We start from the raw sequence: 15,314 nt of genomic DNA, 5'->3' as shown, positions 1-15,314 counted from the left end.
TGTCCCATAGGATGGGGCCAGTGCTCTGGGCACACACACACTGACAGGGTAACACCTGCACTCTATGAACCTCAGGCAGCCATTCCTTCCCCAAACCTGGAAAGGGTTAAGGGCTGCAGTCCCTGGGAGTTTCTATTCCCACAATACCTTTAGAAAAAAAGAGGTTTATTGACTTAAATTAAGAAACAGCTCTGAGGGGACGGAAGGACGGGAAGAATCCATACTCTCATGCTAAGTGTGGGACTTTTCCTCCTCGTCTTCCTGCTGGAGCTGCTCAATGAGCTGCTGCCTCTCGGCTGCCTGGCGCATCCTCATCATCACCAGGCTCTCGTAGTCCCGCTCCGACACCACCGAGGCCTGGGAAGGAGCAGGAAACACACACAACCCATCAGGGGCAGCACAGACTCCCAGACTTCCCCAAATCCCCGTCTCAACACCGGTGTTCTGGGCAGGAAACTGTGAGGTGGGTGAAAGCTGCCTGGCTACAGGAAAAAACCAGGAGATGTTATTGAAATGATTATTAAAAATAACCAGCAATAAGTGTGGTTGATGAGGAAAGAGGGGCAGACACAGAGCCAGCATTCCATGAGGCTGGTTGGGGCATTATTTTGGATGACAAGATCACCCTGCACCTACAAGGTTGGTACCCAAAGTCCAGCGTACACTTCACCTGTTACAAAGGCTAATGCCATAAAAAAATCAAACGTTTGTGGATGAGTCATGGAAGTGACTAACTTCCAACTGCCTGACAAGGCTGAGGCCTTGGCACAGGCTGCCATGAGAAGCTGTGGCTGCCCCTGGATCCCTGGCAGTGTTCCAGGCCAGGCTGGACAGGACTTGGAACAGCCTGGGATAAGTGGAAGGTGTCTCTGCCTGGGATGGACTTTAAGGTCCCTTCCCATCCAAACCATTCCATGATTCTAACAGCTGCAATCAATGACCCTGGAGGTCTTTTCCACCAGAAAGAATTCCCTGATTCTAAGCAGCTGCAGAAAGCAAACCACCAGGGATGTTCCCAAACCTGACAAAGGAACGGAACAGTTTTCCAAAGCTCCCAGAACCTCCCTGCTGCGTGTGGCAGCAACTGTCATGTCAAGGCAGTTGATTGCAGACTCTGCCTAATGAACGTGGGCAGCAGATGACAGCTGCTCCAGTGCTTTGGCGCTGCTTCCAAAGCCATTCCACACTAGTAGGTGGCCGTGCTATTTTGGAAGTATGAAAGCACTGCAAGGCTTGGAAACATCCAGCATGTTCCTTGACAGTTCAGGTGGAAATAAGAGTTTCTTGACAGAGGGTGAATGGAAAAAAAAAAACCCTCCCTATTCCTTTTTCTAGGAAGTGGGTTAAGTGGTGATCACAGAGAATCACAGAATCCCAGAATGGTTTGGGTGGGAAGGGATCTCAAACATCATTTGGTTCCAACCTCGTGCCATGGGCAGGGACACTTTCCACTAGCCCAGGCTGCTCCAGCCTGGTTTTGAACACTTCCAGGGATAGGGCAGCCACGGCTTCTCCAGATATTGAAGGATTTCTTAGGAAGCAGGAGGGATACAAAGGCAATAGAATGCCTTAGTAAGTCTCTGCATGAAAACACAGTGCAATTCCTTATCCTGTGCCAGCAAAGTGGTTCCTCCGGCTGCAAGGACACAATGAAAGCCCACAACAGATAAGGAACATCAAGAGGGAAATTAAGAGTCTAATTGGTGTCTTAAGAGCCAACTGAGCAAAATTACCTTTGGGTACTGGCAGCAGCAGTGTCTGAGAAAGCACCGATGGTATCAGCCCTCAGCCAGGATCCTTCCAGGTCCCATCCACCAACCCCAGGAATTTGCTGGGCTGGATGGAAGAGGCTGCCTGAGATTTATGCAGATGAATCACCCACACAAACCTGAAGCCCCACCTCACACTGGGATTGAAATTTAAAACAGCCAGGAGATTATTTGCAGCCTGGTTTGGGAGCTCTGCTGACACAAGGAGCTCTCAGAGCAGCGGGAAGGAGAACAGCCTGATCCAGGTGGGCTCACAGCACGTGCTCCCGGGTGCCTGAGCGTGGGCTGAGGCTCTGCCACTCCACACACCTACTTCCTGCAATTCTGGCAATTACCAATGGAGTGAAACCCAGTTCCTGACGTGGCTGACTCAGCAAGGGCTTGGCTCAAAACAAACACATCCACGCAGGGAGCCGCAGCCCGGGAAGCAGCAACGGGTGGCTCATGAAGGGACAGCAGCAGCAGCACTGGGGAGTCTTGGCGTTCTGGGTCCAACCTGGCTGAATTCCTGGACTACTGGCTGAGCTCTCCCTGGACTTGCTTCTTCATCCTGGTCTCCAAGTGCTTCAGCAGCTTCTCCTCTCCGCTCCTGGATTCCAGGCTGCTCCAACAGTGTGTAAGTCTCTTCTGCACTCTGTTCTCCCAGCGTTGTCTCCTGCATTGTCGCTTTCTACATCCCCCTTCTCCTGTATTCCCTGGGTTCCTTCGGTGGGACTGAGTCACCGTCTCGTTCCCAGCCACCCACGGCGCTTTTCCGGCAGTGCCCCTCCGCAGAAGGTGCCTGGTTACCATGGCACCCGAGTGCCCTTCTGTTCTAGATGCCAGATTAGATCTGTTCTCATGGTGACTGTGCCTCTGCTGTTCCCCACCAGCCCGGAGACGCAGCACACGTTTAACGAGCTCACTCACACACCGCCGCTCCTCTCCACTCTGAGGGAGACTCCTAGAGATCCAAGACAAGCCAAGTGCTCCTTGCCACAGCGTGGAGTTTGCATTTCCTGAACTACCAGCCTCTCTGTGTTCCTTGCAGCTCCGGGAGTGGGGCAGGAAGAGGTTGATCCTGTTGCGTGGCTCTCTGCTGATCCCTTGGCTCCCGCCTGTGAGGAGTCAGCACTCCTGCTCCTTGCCGCCTCTGCTCACCATGGATACTTGGCGCAGGGGGTCCATCAAGTCCACCACCTTCTTCCGACGCTTCTCCCTCAGGAGGCACAAAAAGCTGGGCAACCAAGTCATCATCCTGAACCAGAACAGCCACACTCTGGATACGGATGGCCAGAAAAGGGAATGCTTGAGGGATCTGAAGGACAAGTCTGAGTACCTGTCCTGTCAGAGCGAGCAGAACCTGGCCAAGGCACAAGCCCCTCCCAAGCCTCCCCGGCTGTACCTGGACAGTTCCAGCTGCCCCAACATCATCGATCACACGGATTCCCACTCTGACCTCTCCTTTTCCGACGCTGCTCCGTGCCACAAAGCCACTCCGACACACAAGGACCAGGCTACTGACCATGGCACCTCAGAGGCAGGTCTCCCAAACAGCACCACTCTTCCTGACCTGGCTGACCCCTTCCTGTCCTTCAAAGTGGATTTGGGGCTATCGCTCCTCGAGGATGTGCTGCAGACCCTCAGGAAACAGAACCCGAGGGATTACGCCATTTGAAGGTATCCATTGTCCATCACATCCCAGCTACTCACTGCTGCTGCCAGTTCCTCCAACTCCAGCAGGAGGAAGGATACTGGAGCACGCCTGTTGTGTGCAGCCTGTTTCATTGTCCTCACCTCGCCCACCACAGACCATCCACGTCCTTGCCAAGGAATCCTCTGGAACAGAGCTCATGGGCTCTGTGCTCAGGTGAGAGCACTGTCTGCTGTCTCGTGGACAACTTTCCACTCTCCACCCTGGGAATTTCCCACTCCAGACTGTGCGTCCCATCCTCAGGGAAGACTGGCATTTTTTAGGAAGGACTTATTATGGGGATGTGACACTGTGGGGCAGGGACACACAAGGATTTGTCATGGATCACTTGTGGAACAGCTGGCAGCCTGCAAGGAGGCAGCAGCACTGCACCCCGAAGCCAAAGCTTTGAGGGCTGAGAGACGGGAACTGGGGCTTCTCTTCCCACCATGTTTGGATGTGAAAGCTCAAAGCTGTTCCTCCGTTTTTTCTCTTCCTCCTTGTGGGTTTCTTTTCCCTTAACTCCAGTGCAGGTGGCACTCCCAGCCTGGAAACAGGTAAGCATCCAAGCAGGCTCCTGATACAGCACCAGCAGTGGATTTATCCTCCTGGCAGGAGAAGAGATGTCTCTGACACTGCTGCCTTACGCATGCACTGAGCTCCCAGCTGTACAGACATAGAAGAATAAATGTATCTGTGACTGGAAGCGTCTGGTTGCCTCATTTCACTGGGAACAAGTCTCAGAAATCCCAGGCACCAGGAACACAGGGTATCTAGAGTGGCCTAGGTCCATCCTCCCTGGCACTGCAGGGTTTTATAATGGGGGCAGGGACACCTGTGTGGCTCTGAGGAAAGGACAGAGCTGCTGGGACTTAATTTTCCCCTGAGGAGAGCTCACACAGCTCGGAGCAAGACAGGAACAGTTCCCCATCCTGAGCTGGACAGTGGGAAAGGTTCTGCCAGGCTGAGAACATTTTGGGCAGCACCAAGCTGCTAAAAGAAACTACCAGTTCTTACCATTTTGACTATTAGGGCTATTTTAAAAATTAACAATAATAAAATGTCCATGCCCCCAGATAACCAGGAGCTTTGGAAGTGGCCACAGCAAAATGTAGAGACACTCCAGGGAAGGCACAGCTGCCTCTTATCCTGCAAGAGTCACCTCCTGAAGTCAGATAATAGGAAATAAACCCTATGAAACCTCTGAAGGAGCTTAGAACAGGTACATGAATACCAGGCAGGAGTCTTTTCTCAGGGCTGAATTGCTGAGGAGCCGTGGCAGGGAGATTCCACTGCAAGAGCAGGGAAAATCTTCCCAAAACTAAGCATTGCATGCTGTTGGAATGGCAAAACAGGCTCTCTGCAGCCACTGTGTGCTTTGAACCACCACACAGCCCCTGCTCTCAATAGCCTGGAGTAATACTGTCCAAGCCACAGCTTTTGAATTCCAAGGGGAACTGGAGCCTGCTTGGCTGCAGCAGCTCTCCAGGAACTACTGGACAATGTGCACCTGTTGCTGTAGGAGACAACAAAGCTATGGAAGACGAGCAGCTTCCACCTTGGAACTGCTTCCAAACCCCCTGGCTGGGGTCTGGCTGTGCTTTACCTGCAGATTTTGGCTCTCAGGTCCTGGCTGGCTCTCCCAGGCAGGGTGTACCTGGCTGCCTGTTCCAGGCAGGGAGCAGAGTATGAGTAGTGAGCATGTTGCCATGAGAACACTGCAGGCTTGGGCTGTTTCCTGAAGGAGAGCAGCAGAGGAGTTGCTTTTGCACAGAGTGGGAACAAAATGGGGGTGGATTCAGACAAAAACAGAGGGGGGAAGCGAATAGGAAGCAAGGGCAGCTTAAATCAGAATAAGGTAAGTGCAGCCTGGAAGCAAGAACGTGGTGTCTGGGAAACCAGGCTGGGTGTGAAGGGAAGAGGCAGAGGGAGCAGGGATCTGGGAGCTCACTCTGCACACTCTTGAACTGGAGAGCACAAGCTGCTGGAAGCAGATCAACCAAGAGGAGCTGTAAACAAATTACAGGTTTTAGAAGCATCCTAGCAGATGCAGTAAGAGGATTTAGGGAGGGTCTGGAGTAGGAACAAGGAAAAACAGGAAGGAGAGCAGCTTGGAGATGCAAGGCTGCAGTGCAATCCCAGAAATTGCAGCTTCTTACAGCCAAAAGCAGCAGAAAGGAGCAAATCACCAGCTGTGCAGCTCCTGGGAAGGATGCAGCTCCTCAACATTCCCAGAGCCAGGTGGGATTGAGGAGGCTGTGCTGGGCAGAGGTGAGTCACCAGCACTGTGTGCTGCTTTCCTGCTCTCCCTGCTGCCCCACCACACTAATCCTGCACTGCAGGCAGACGCTGCACTTCCACACTAACAAGCTCTGGCCATGGAAACAGGCCAAGACAAACTCGGGGATCTGAACCCACAGAGGCTGGCATCCACTACCAAGCTCCAACTGCACCAGCAATCCCCTTTGGTAGGAATGAGCCAGTTCTCACTCTCTGCTAGTGAGAAATTCTCAAATGAAATGCTTTGGATTTTGCTTTTTGCCCCAGTTCCCTTCCTAACACTCTGGTGAATCTCCTGTGGCTGAAGGACTCTCCCTGGTCCTGCATGGACAGGATAACCATCAGGTGTTCTGATGCACAATTACAAATAATATAAATAAAATACATAATGAAACATCAAGACAGTGAATGCACTGAACAATCTCACAAGCTTAAAATATTTAGGGAGTGAACACACAAAAGGGTATTTAGCTTGATATTGTTGTCTCCTGCCTCCTGCAGACCCTAAGAATAGAGGTTTGCTTCCAGCACTGAAACATCCTCCTCCTGCAAATGCAGTGAGCAACCAAGACTCTCTAAAGGAACCTTTCAGCAGTTCTCACTCAGAGGATTCCAACAGTCAAGACATATTCAAAAATCCCATCAAAATGGCATTGAAGGCTTTGGGATGAGCAAAGAATATCCTTGCTCTTCACTTGGGAGACAGGGAATGTGTGAAGATCCAAATAGCTCCCAGTGTGCTGCTGCCCAGGCAGGATATCCTTTAGAAAGCCACTGATCTGGTATAGAAAGGGCTGCAGGGAAAGCCAGGCCTGGCCCCAAGAGCTTTTATCTGATAGCACTCTGAGATTTAAGTTGTTACAGCACCAGATTTCCATCCCACAGCCCATCCTCCTCACCTGTGAGGTCCTGGGCTGGCTGGTGCTGTCTGGGAGGATGGTGCTGGGGTGGCTCCGGGGCTGGCCCTCCAGCCAGGAAATCTTCAGGGGGTTATTTAGCAGGCCAACTTCATTCTTCACAGCCATCTCCTGGCAGGGAAAATATCCTTCCATCATCACCTGGATTTCAGATCCCATTCTCTTCCCTCACAAGTTCCTAAGAGTCATGCCCCTCAAGGCCAATTAGGACACAAACAAGACCTATCCCTGGAAGTGTCCAAGGCCAGGCTGGATGGGGTTTGGAGCAACTTGGGCTAGTGGATGATGTCCCTGCCCATGGCTGGGGGCTTGAAATGGATAATCTTTTAAAGTCCCTTCAAACCCAAACCATTCTGATTCCACTCTGTAAGATTTTAAGGATCTTTCCAACCCAAACCACTCCATGACTCTCAGATATCACAGCTGCCCTACATGAGAAGCACCTTTATGGTCCATACCCCTGCCAGCATTTTTGATATACAGGTCACACACAGTTCTGGGGGTTTTTATCATTTGGATATGAATGAAAGAAAAGCTAACAAGGAAACTCTCATACAGCCCAAGCTCATGGAGCTACTAAAATTGAGGGTAACTGATGACTTCAGCTCCCACAGCCACATGAATTATTATAACTCACAGTGAGTCAAGACATTCTGGGTTGTTTTTCACTGCAAATGCCTGATATCACCTCCAAAACACATAAGCCCAACTCCAAGGCATTTCACCTTCAGAGAGAGCTGAGTAAGTGCTCAGTGCCTGATTTTTGAGGCTGTGCCTCTTCCCTCAGCCTGTTCCATGCACAACCTGTTTATGTGCCTGATCTCTGGGTTTGTGCCTCCAGCTGTGCCACTCCCTCCAAGCCTTTTGACTCTCATTACCCTTCTCCACTGCCTTAATGACAGGGCAGTGTCCTGGCTGTCACCTGTCCTGTGCCACCCCCAGCACACCCAGCAGGGGCTCTGCACACTCACAGCTGCCTTCACCGTGGCAAATTCCACCACTGCACTCCCAGTCTTCCTGCTGGAGATCAACAAATTGAGCACATCACCGTACTGTGGGAAGAAAGAAAGGAAGGAAAGTTAATTAAAGAGCCAGGAGAGATGTCAAGTTCAGTTATCAAATGAACACAAAGAGAAAACATGTGTTTTCACAGACATGAGGCTCGAGCTGTCACCATCTCTGCCCTGCTTCCACTGATCCCATCATTTCTGTCCCTCCAGGAACTAATCTGGGAAGGCATGGAGCTACACACTTGGCTCCCAGCAAGCTCCAGTGCAAAAGGACTGCTGAGCTCAGAGGAAAAAGAAAGATGCCAGGCTGGGATTGATCAGATCAAAGGCTTGTCTGTGCCTGCCTCTGCATTTCCCACAGCAGGGATGTGGAGTGCTTGAAGTGAAGGATGAGTGCACCACAACCACAGAACCAGACAAAGTGGGCAGGAAGCATCCAGTGGGAAGAGTCTGCAGTTGCTCCGTTTCAGCCAGAGCTGTTAGCTGGGAAACAGCTCCCAGCTAAGGGATCAAAGGATCCAACTTGGTTCAAAGGGTGGATTTGATGATTTAAGAGATCTTTTCCAACCTTAATGACTCCACGATCATGCTGATGAGCTCTGAAAACTGCATGAGAAAGCTGAACAGGGAAGGAAATGAGCAATTCCAGTTTACAGCTTACAAGGGCATGGAGTGACAGGACATAGGGAATAGCTCTAAACCAGCTGTTTAGATGAGATTACCTGTTTAGATTAGATTATTAGGAGAAAATCCTTCCCTGTGCAGGTGCTGAGGCCCTCCCACAGGTTGCCCAGAGGAACTGTGGCTGTCCCATCCCTGGAAGTGTCCAAGGCCAGGCTGGACAGGGCTTGGAGCAATCCGGGAGAGTGGGAGGTGTCCCTGCCTGTGGCAAGGGGTGGAACTGAATAATTTTTAAGGTCCCTTTCCACCCAAACCATTCCATGACTCTGTGATATGCAGCTTCCCAGAGTTCACTATTCTTACAGCACTGAGATCAGGGGAAGACACAGTAATAAATAGGGAAGAGTGTTAGACAGGACCTTTTGCAGGATCTGCAGCAGCACATCTTTGGAGTATCCCCCTCCAGTCTCATCTTCCTTTCTGCATTTCCACCTGAGCTGGAAACAAACAGGCAGTAGTTAATTTCTCTGGTTTGGATGCTCTGCCTGCTCAAGCAGCTCCCACCCACCCCCCTGAACATTCACCACGTCTGCTATTTCCAGCCACACTCTCAGGCCTGCCAAGACAGTGATCTCAGCATGGGAGTGAGCACAGGGAACAAACTGTTTGGGGAACAGGGAGAAACGCTGCTCACTGGAATAAAAAAAGATCGCACTTGAAAGGATGCTAATGACTCTGCCAGGGTAATTAGCAGATGTTTCCTTGTGCTTAAAGCACAGACAACTCAATCCCAGGCTCAGAAATCTGCAGCAGACAAAGAAAAGGTGACTGAGGAAGGAATTCTAACAGGAAGGACAGGAGCTGTTCACCTGATGGTGCACATTTCATGGAAGAATTTCATCTCCAGTATAAAGAAAAGATGTGCCAGCTCAGTAGGGTTGAAATGTCCCTTCTGTTTTCCACCACGTTCTATCAGTTTTCACCAAAACACAGCTTTTAAAGGATGTCTTACCTTGAGTTTAGGAGTTACTTTGCCTTCTGCTCCATTTCTTTCCTGCTTGCCTAAAGAGAGAAAAAGCAAAAAGATGGAAAGGACATGGGTGAAAATTCATTTTGCACAATTCTTTTTTCCCTGAGAACATACATATGATGAAACACTTTGGGATTTCCACTGAACCATTCCAGTCCCAAAAATCTCGTGCAACAGGAACTGCAGCACAGACAGAATACTCCAAGGCAGCATTTTTCCCTTTAAGGAAGCACAGACTTGCCACGATCAAGGCTAGAAACAGGTCAGCAAAAACACAAGCAGGAGACAGTTTCTGAGGCATTTTTCCCTGCAAGGAGGTTGGAAAAATTCAGGGTGGACAGCTGCCAAAGAGCTCAATGGCACCTGCAGGTGCTCCCCTGTGCTCACCTCGGCTGTGCTGCTCCCTTTCCAGGCGGATCTGCTCCCTGACCAGCCTCTGCTGCTCCTCCAGCTGCCGGGAGCCCTCCTCACGCAGGCGGATTATCTATGGCACAGGGAACACAGCACGGGCACCTGAGACACAGAGCCAGGGCTGGAATGTCACCTGGAATCTTCCAAGGACAGCCTGGGCCTCACACCCATCTCCTGGGACAACCCTCCTGCCAGTTCCCGTGGTACAGCTCCAAAAGGAGCAGCCTGGTCTGATGGAAGGGGTCCCTGAGCATGGCAGGGGCTGGAACTGGATGGGCTTTAAGGTTCCTTCCCACTCAAACCATTTCAGGATTCTCTGATTAATCCCAAAGGCTGAAGAGCTGCTGTCCAGAGGTTTTTTTGCACTTCATCCCATGGATTTCATAATGAATGGAAATAATTCTTCTCAAAAATAGCAGAGAGAACTAAGAATTCATCCTTACTTCTTCTTCTAATGATCTCGTTATCCTGGTCTCCTCCTCTTCATTCTCTTGGGACTGGGCTTCCCGTTCTCTGGCTTCAAGATCTGCAGAGACAGAAACAAACTTAAAACAATCCAAAGAGAACTTGAATTTTCCCTGCTGGCCAGAGGAAGATGGATAGATTACAAATTTGGCTGAAGCTACACCAATATCCTGACAGCTCTGCTGCCCCTCCCTTTGGCCCCACACACCAAAGGAGCCTTAACAGTCCTCAACCCCCTAATTCCCACAGCAGGACCTAATTCTCTCCTTCCCAGAACAGGACCACCCCAGCTATAGCTGAGGGAGGAGATTCCAGGTCTACTGGACTGTACTAGGGATGAAGAAACCAGAGTCATTCCCCATGGATTGACCCCTGTGGAAGGAGAAATGCAAACAGCCATCTTGGGGAGACCTCAGGAGAATGTGAGGGTTTGATTTTCTTACCAAGCTTTACTTTCTTCCTCTTCTCATCAAGTTTCTGTGTCCTTGCTGCAGCCTCCTTCTTTGCCCTCCTCACCCTGTCATAGGCTGCCTGCCAAGGAACCAGCACAACAGTGGGAAACTACAGAAACCAGGAGAGAAACTGGAAAACAGGGAATACAACAACATCAGGGACTGAAACCCTGTCAGCAGGGCTGAAGCATCTGCTGCTTCTTGGATTACAAGCTTTGCCAGTACCTGAAAAGAGGAGTTCATCTTTTTAGCTTTTATTAACTGGAATCAATGCTTTTCCCTCTCCTGAGCTAATTTGGAGAGAGTTCCTTGCTCATTTTTTGATTTTATTCTTTCCAGGGACATTTCCAGGTTCTTTTCGGCCTTGGGCAGTGGGTTCTCTGCCACTTCCTCACAGCCCCAGAAGGATCCAAGCTCTCCTGTGTCCCACAGACAGCAAAGCTTGAAGCCTCAGGAATTGCATCCAGGTATTACTAATTTGTCAGCCCCTGACTCAACAGGAATGGCAGATGTTGCCATGGGAATTTGCTGTTCCTGAATCAGGGATGGTGTTGTTAAATGGGATATGCCCCAGTCCAGCACGTTATTAAAGGCAGAATCTCAGGGCAGAGCTGCTCCCAGCAGCAAATCCCAAACACAACATTTCTTCAAGCTTTTTACCTGGCACCTGAGATTTGATCTCAGGGAGAACCAGGGGGAATAAAGCTGAGATTTGTATTCATGGAGCATCTCTTGGAGCAGAGAGCAGGAGAGGCAGGATTACAGTTTCCAGCACCACCCCAAAATCCCACCCTTCCTAAGGGAGCATCCTTACCCTGGCTGCTGCATCTGTGAGCACGGCCAAGGCCTGGGACAGCTGATGGAAAATTTCCGCTGGGAACGAGAAGAAATAAGGGCAAGATGAGGGAAACCAGGTGAGGGTCCTGGGGAAGAACCAGGAAATAAAATTCCTGCAGGAAGGTCTCTCAAAGGAACAAATATCACCTCTGGAAGAGATTTCCAAGCCAACCTCTAGCCAGGGCCACCTAAGCTCAAAGGTGTTACACAAACTCAAGAGTAAAAAAACTGGGATTGTTTCACTTTAAGAGAAATCTTGGAACATGCAAACTTAATTTTTCTTACTGATTCCTTTTATTTTTGGTGGTAATATCTCTTTCATGCCACATTTAGCTGGAGCTTCACAATTTCCTTCTCCCTCTCTGTCCTTTTCCTTCAACAAGAAGTCCTGCTTATGTTGTATTGTTGCATTACAGCCATCTATCCTTTAAAAGTCTTTCCTCTTGTCCCATTACAAGCATTGACAAACTGTATTTATTTTTTATAAAGATAAATTATCAGTCTTGACAGACAAAATACAAAGTAACTGCTAATTCTACAACATTCATCCACAGCAAACACTCCCTGCAGGCAGCTGAAATGCCCTCTTGCCCTGCCCACAGATAACAGGATTTATGGAGTGTTGATGAAATTTGGACTGTGAGAGATACAGATCAAAGCAGTGTCCAAACAGGCAAAGGTTGGGAAGGTTTGGAGGGGTGCAGCTGTAATTCCAGCACTGACTTAATGCTGGTGTTTCTAAGCCCAGCAGGGATCGCTCAGCCTTAGAAAGCAACTCCAACAGCAGCAACTCCCAGCCCTGTCTGCATTCCCAAGGACACACACCCAGCCATTCCCTCAGCACCTAGGGAAGCAGAGCCACTTCCAGGAGCCTGCAGAAGTGAAAACTCCAGCAGGAAGAGCTGCCCCCTCTCACCTGCCCGGGGGTTGTCCGGGTTCTTGTCCGGGTGGCAGGTCAGGGCCTTCTGCCGGAACGCTGTCTTCACCTGCAGGGGCCACACTGGGAGTTACTGGGGGGAAACTGGTTTGTCTCTGCCAAAAAAGGCAACTTGGAAACCCAAAATAATCCCTGTGTTCAAGGGTAACCTGCTGGGCTCAGGACATGGCCGTGTCTGGAAGGAGCTGGAGCTTTTAAAAGTTGTTTTTACTTCCAAGGGTCTTGTGTTGCAGCAATTAAACCTCAAGTAAAAAAAAAAATGGGAGAGAGGAAAAAAAGGGGGGAGAGGGGGAAAAAAAGCAGAGAAGTAAAAAAAGGGGAGAAGAAAAAAAAAAAGGAGAGAGGGAAAAATATGGAGGAAGGAGACCAAAAAGGGAAGGGAAGGGAAGGGAAGGGAAGGGAAGGGAAGGGAAGGGAAGGGAAGGGAAGGGAAGGGAAGGGAAGGGAAGGGAAGGGAAGGGAAGGGAAGGGAAGACAGAAGGGGGGATGATAAAAAAATGAGGGAAGGGTAAAATCTCAGAAAGAGAATCAAAAAGAGGGAACCAAAATGAGTGAAGGGGAATCAAGTGGGTAAAGGAAGAGAAGTGGAAAATAAAAATAAAAGAAGTAAAGAGAATGAAAAATAGGGAAATAGAAGGAAAAAAGTGGAAAGGAAAAAAAAAAGGGGGGGGAGAGGAAGGAAAAAAGGAAGCCACTCTTATCTCACTCCCAACCAATTCCTGCTATAACAAGTGGGAAAAGTTATGTCCAGGCCCCACCTGGTGGACAAAGCTCCCGGGATTGGGAATGTGCAGGAAAAACCCTGCAGATGACCCCACCTCCTGCATAAGAGCCCAGCTGAGGGAGAGGCGTCTCCTCGGCGGGCTCCATCCTCCAACTTCCCATTTCAGCCAAGAATTCCTCCCCACTGTGCCATGTAACCCGGCTCCCTGGCAGTGCCACCGTTCCCTTTCTATCCTGTTCTCCCAGGCCCTTGTCCCGAGCCCCTCTGCAGCTCTCTCGGAGCTTCCTTCCTGTGTTTAGCACTGACTAAGCAACTAAACTAAATTAAAACCCACGAACGTGTAATTCCAAGCCCACAGAATTAACTGCGTGACTTTTGGGTGCTCGGACAGGATTTTTGGGTCAACAGGGGAATTTCCCTTCTGGAAGCACATAGCGAGAACATTTCCCAGACCAACTCCGCAATTCTCTCCTCCTCCAAAGGCGGGTTCCGCCCCGCAGGATTGAGGCGTGAGCTGGGGGAACAAGGCCAATCCCAGTAAAAACGGGATATGACAACACCGACATCAATAAAAACGGGATTTTTCCAATTGACAGCCCCGGTCCCACAGCCGCACTTGGAGCAACCCCTCAGCTCAGCGCTGGAGAGCAGCGCCGCGCTGGGAGCCGCCGATCCCGAGGACGCCAGGAAAGGGATGGAAGGAGAGAAGGAGCCTGTCCCGAGCCCCCCTACGCCCCTCACCTCCTTCTCGGACGCCTTCTCGCCGATCCCCAGCAGCCCGTAGAGGTCCCGCTCCAGCAGCTCCTTATCCACCGCCATCTTCGCGCTTCCCGCTTCCGCTCCTTGCGCCGCGGTCGCTGGGAAATGTAGTCCCAGCACGCCGCCGCGCCACAGGCCTCCTGGGAAGGTTGGACTACAAGAACCGTGATGCATCGCGCGGCCCCAGAGGACGGGACATCAGGGGGCGCGGCGCTTTGCTGGGCATGATGGGTGTTGTAGTTCTTTAGCGGCGGCTGCGAGCGGGGAGAAACTAGAGGAAAACTACAAGTCCCGTGGGGCCGTGCGCGGGCACTGAGTCCTTAGGGAAAACAGCGCGTAGGTCCCGCTGTCCTCCTAGGTCGCCGCTGACCGTGTCCTCAAATGCCACAGACTGGTCCACATCCACGCACTAAAACCCTCCAGGGATGGCACTCCACCACCTCTTCGGGAAGCCTGTGGCAGTGGGGGGAGGTGCGAGACCAGCTACAGCCTGTTCCCAAAAACATACTTGTCCCCAAACAGCATCCATTTCAGCCCGAGGCACAGCTCCTTAGGAAATTCTTTTCTTATTGATCTAAGACATCTCCCTTTCCCCCTACAGCTCCAAGAAGGGAGCACTGAAGAAAGCCGATCCAATTATTCGCATACGCAGGAGACGGAAATTTTCAGCCCTTGCTCCTTTATTCTAGTAGGATTTGTGTCCTCATGGCTGAAGGTTCCTTAATTTACTTTATCAACAATAGCAACAAACCTGAGATCATGAAGAAAACAGGATAGCTGTGATTCCAGCAAAATGAACTGCTTCAGAGAGCTGTTCTTATCCAGTAGGGCAATAAACTGAAAGATTCCTTTTGTGTCCCCACGGAGCCTCACCCAAGGAGAGCCTCAGCTCTCAGGGTGCAGACTCAAGTCATGGTCAGTGTTGTTCCAAGCTCCACTCCAATGCCACCTCCTTCTTCTTGATGAGAATCCTGGAGTGGTTTGTGCTCAAAGGGACCTCCAGTTCCACCCCCTGCCACGGGCAAGGACACCTTCCACTATCCCAGGCTGCTCCAAACCCTGTCCAACCTCACCTGGAATGCTTCCAGGGATGGGGCAGCCACAGCTGCTCCAGGCAACCTTTGCCAGGGCCTCACCTCTACACAGGGAAGGATTTCTTCCCAGTATTGCACTTAAATCGCCCCTTTTCCATTTTGGAGCCATTCCTCCTGTCCCAACCCCGCAGCTCGTGACGAGTTGTAGCCCTGGCCGTGCCAAGGCCACCTGTGGCCATCATGATGCCACCTTGGGCACCTCCTGTGGCCTCCCCCTGAGGATCCCCTCTGAGGTCTCCTCCTGTGACACCTTCTTGCCCTTCAAGATGTAAAATTTATCTGCTGACGCTTGTTCCTAAACCCAAGCACAGCAGCTCAGCCCTTTGGGGCTGTCCC

The 15,314-nt window shown here is 50.8% G+C and overlaps 2 protein-coding genes across 3 annotated transcripts; one reads left to right on the top strand and one right to left on the bottom strand.

The window, feature by feature from the left end:
* Nucleotides 1–148: 148 nt before the first annotated feature.
* On the bottom strand, nt 149–13,998 carry DNAJC17 (DnaJ heat shock protein family (Hsp40) member C17). Its single transcript, XM_021555984.2, has 11 exons — nt 13,867–13,998; nt 12,381–12,450; nt 11,442–11,500; nt 10,619–10,706; nt 10,154–10,236; nt 9,687–9,783; nt 9,282–9,331; nt 8,689–8,766; nt 7,610–7,690; nt 6,621–6,749; nt 149–357 (listed from the first exon to the last, which is right to left on the bottom strand). Exons 1-11 carry the CDS (start codon nt 13,942–13,944, stop codon nt 232–234), a joined length of 939 nt encoding a protein of 312 aa, XP_021411659.2. The 5' UTR covers nt 13,945–13,998; the 3' UTR covers nt 149–231.
* C6H15orf62 (chromosome 6 C15orf62 homolog) lies at nt 1,738–4,147 on the top strand. 2 transcript variants are annotated; one of them, XM_021555986.3, is made up of 2 exons: nt 1,738–2,385; nt 2,800–4,147. In XM_021555986.3, the coding sequence occupies exon 2, from the start codon at nt 2,911–2,913 to the stop codon at nt 3,424–3,426; it is 516 nt and encodes a 171-aa protein (XP_021411661.1). In that variant the 5' UTR covers nt 1,738–2,385; nt 2,800–2,910; the 3' UTR covers nt 3,427–4,147. The 2 variants fall into 2 exon arrangements, with proteins under 2 accessions (XP_021411661.1, XP_021411660.1); XM_021555985.3 differs by having other exon boundaries at nt 2,642–4,147.
* Nucleotides 13,999–15,314: the final 1,316 nt, after the last annotated feature.

This window comes from Lonchura striata, chromosome 6, assembly GCF_046129695.1.
Source record: "Lonchura striata isolate bLonStr1 chromosome 6, bLonStr1.mat, whole genome shotgun sequence".
Taxonomy (NCBI): Eukaryota; Metazoa; Chordata; class Aves; order Passeriformes; family Estrildidae; genus Lonchura; species Lonchura striata.
This window is presented reverse-complemented; position numbering and strand designations above follow the sequence as displayed.

Coding starts and splice junctions, on each gene's coding strand:
- C6H15orf62 (XM_021555986.3), top strand. CDS start 2,911: ATGGATACTTGGCGCAGGGGGTCCATCAAGTCCACCACCTTCTTCCGA.
- DNAJC17 (XM_021555984.2), bottom strand. CDS start 13,944: ATGGCGGTGGATAAGGAGCTGCTGGAGCGGGACCTCTACGGGCTGCTG. Junction 9,784..10,153: donor CGAGATCATTAGAAGAAGAA/GTAAGGATGAAT, acceptor CCTGTGCCATAG/ATAATCCGCCTGCGTGAGGA. Junction 7,691..8,688: donor TGCTGCAGATCCTGCAAAAG/GTCCTGTCTAAC, acceptor TTCTTCCCACAG/TACGGTGATGTGCTCAATTT.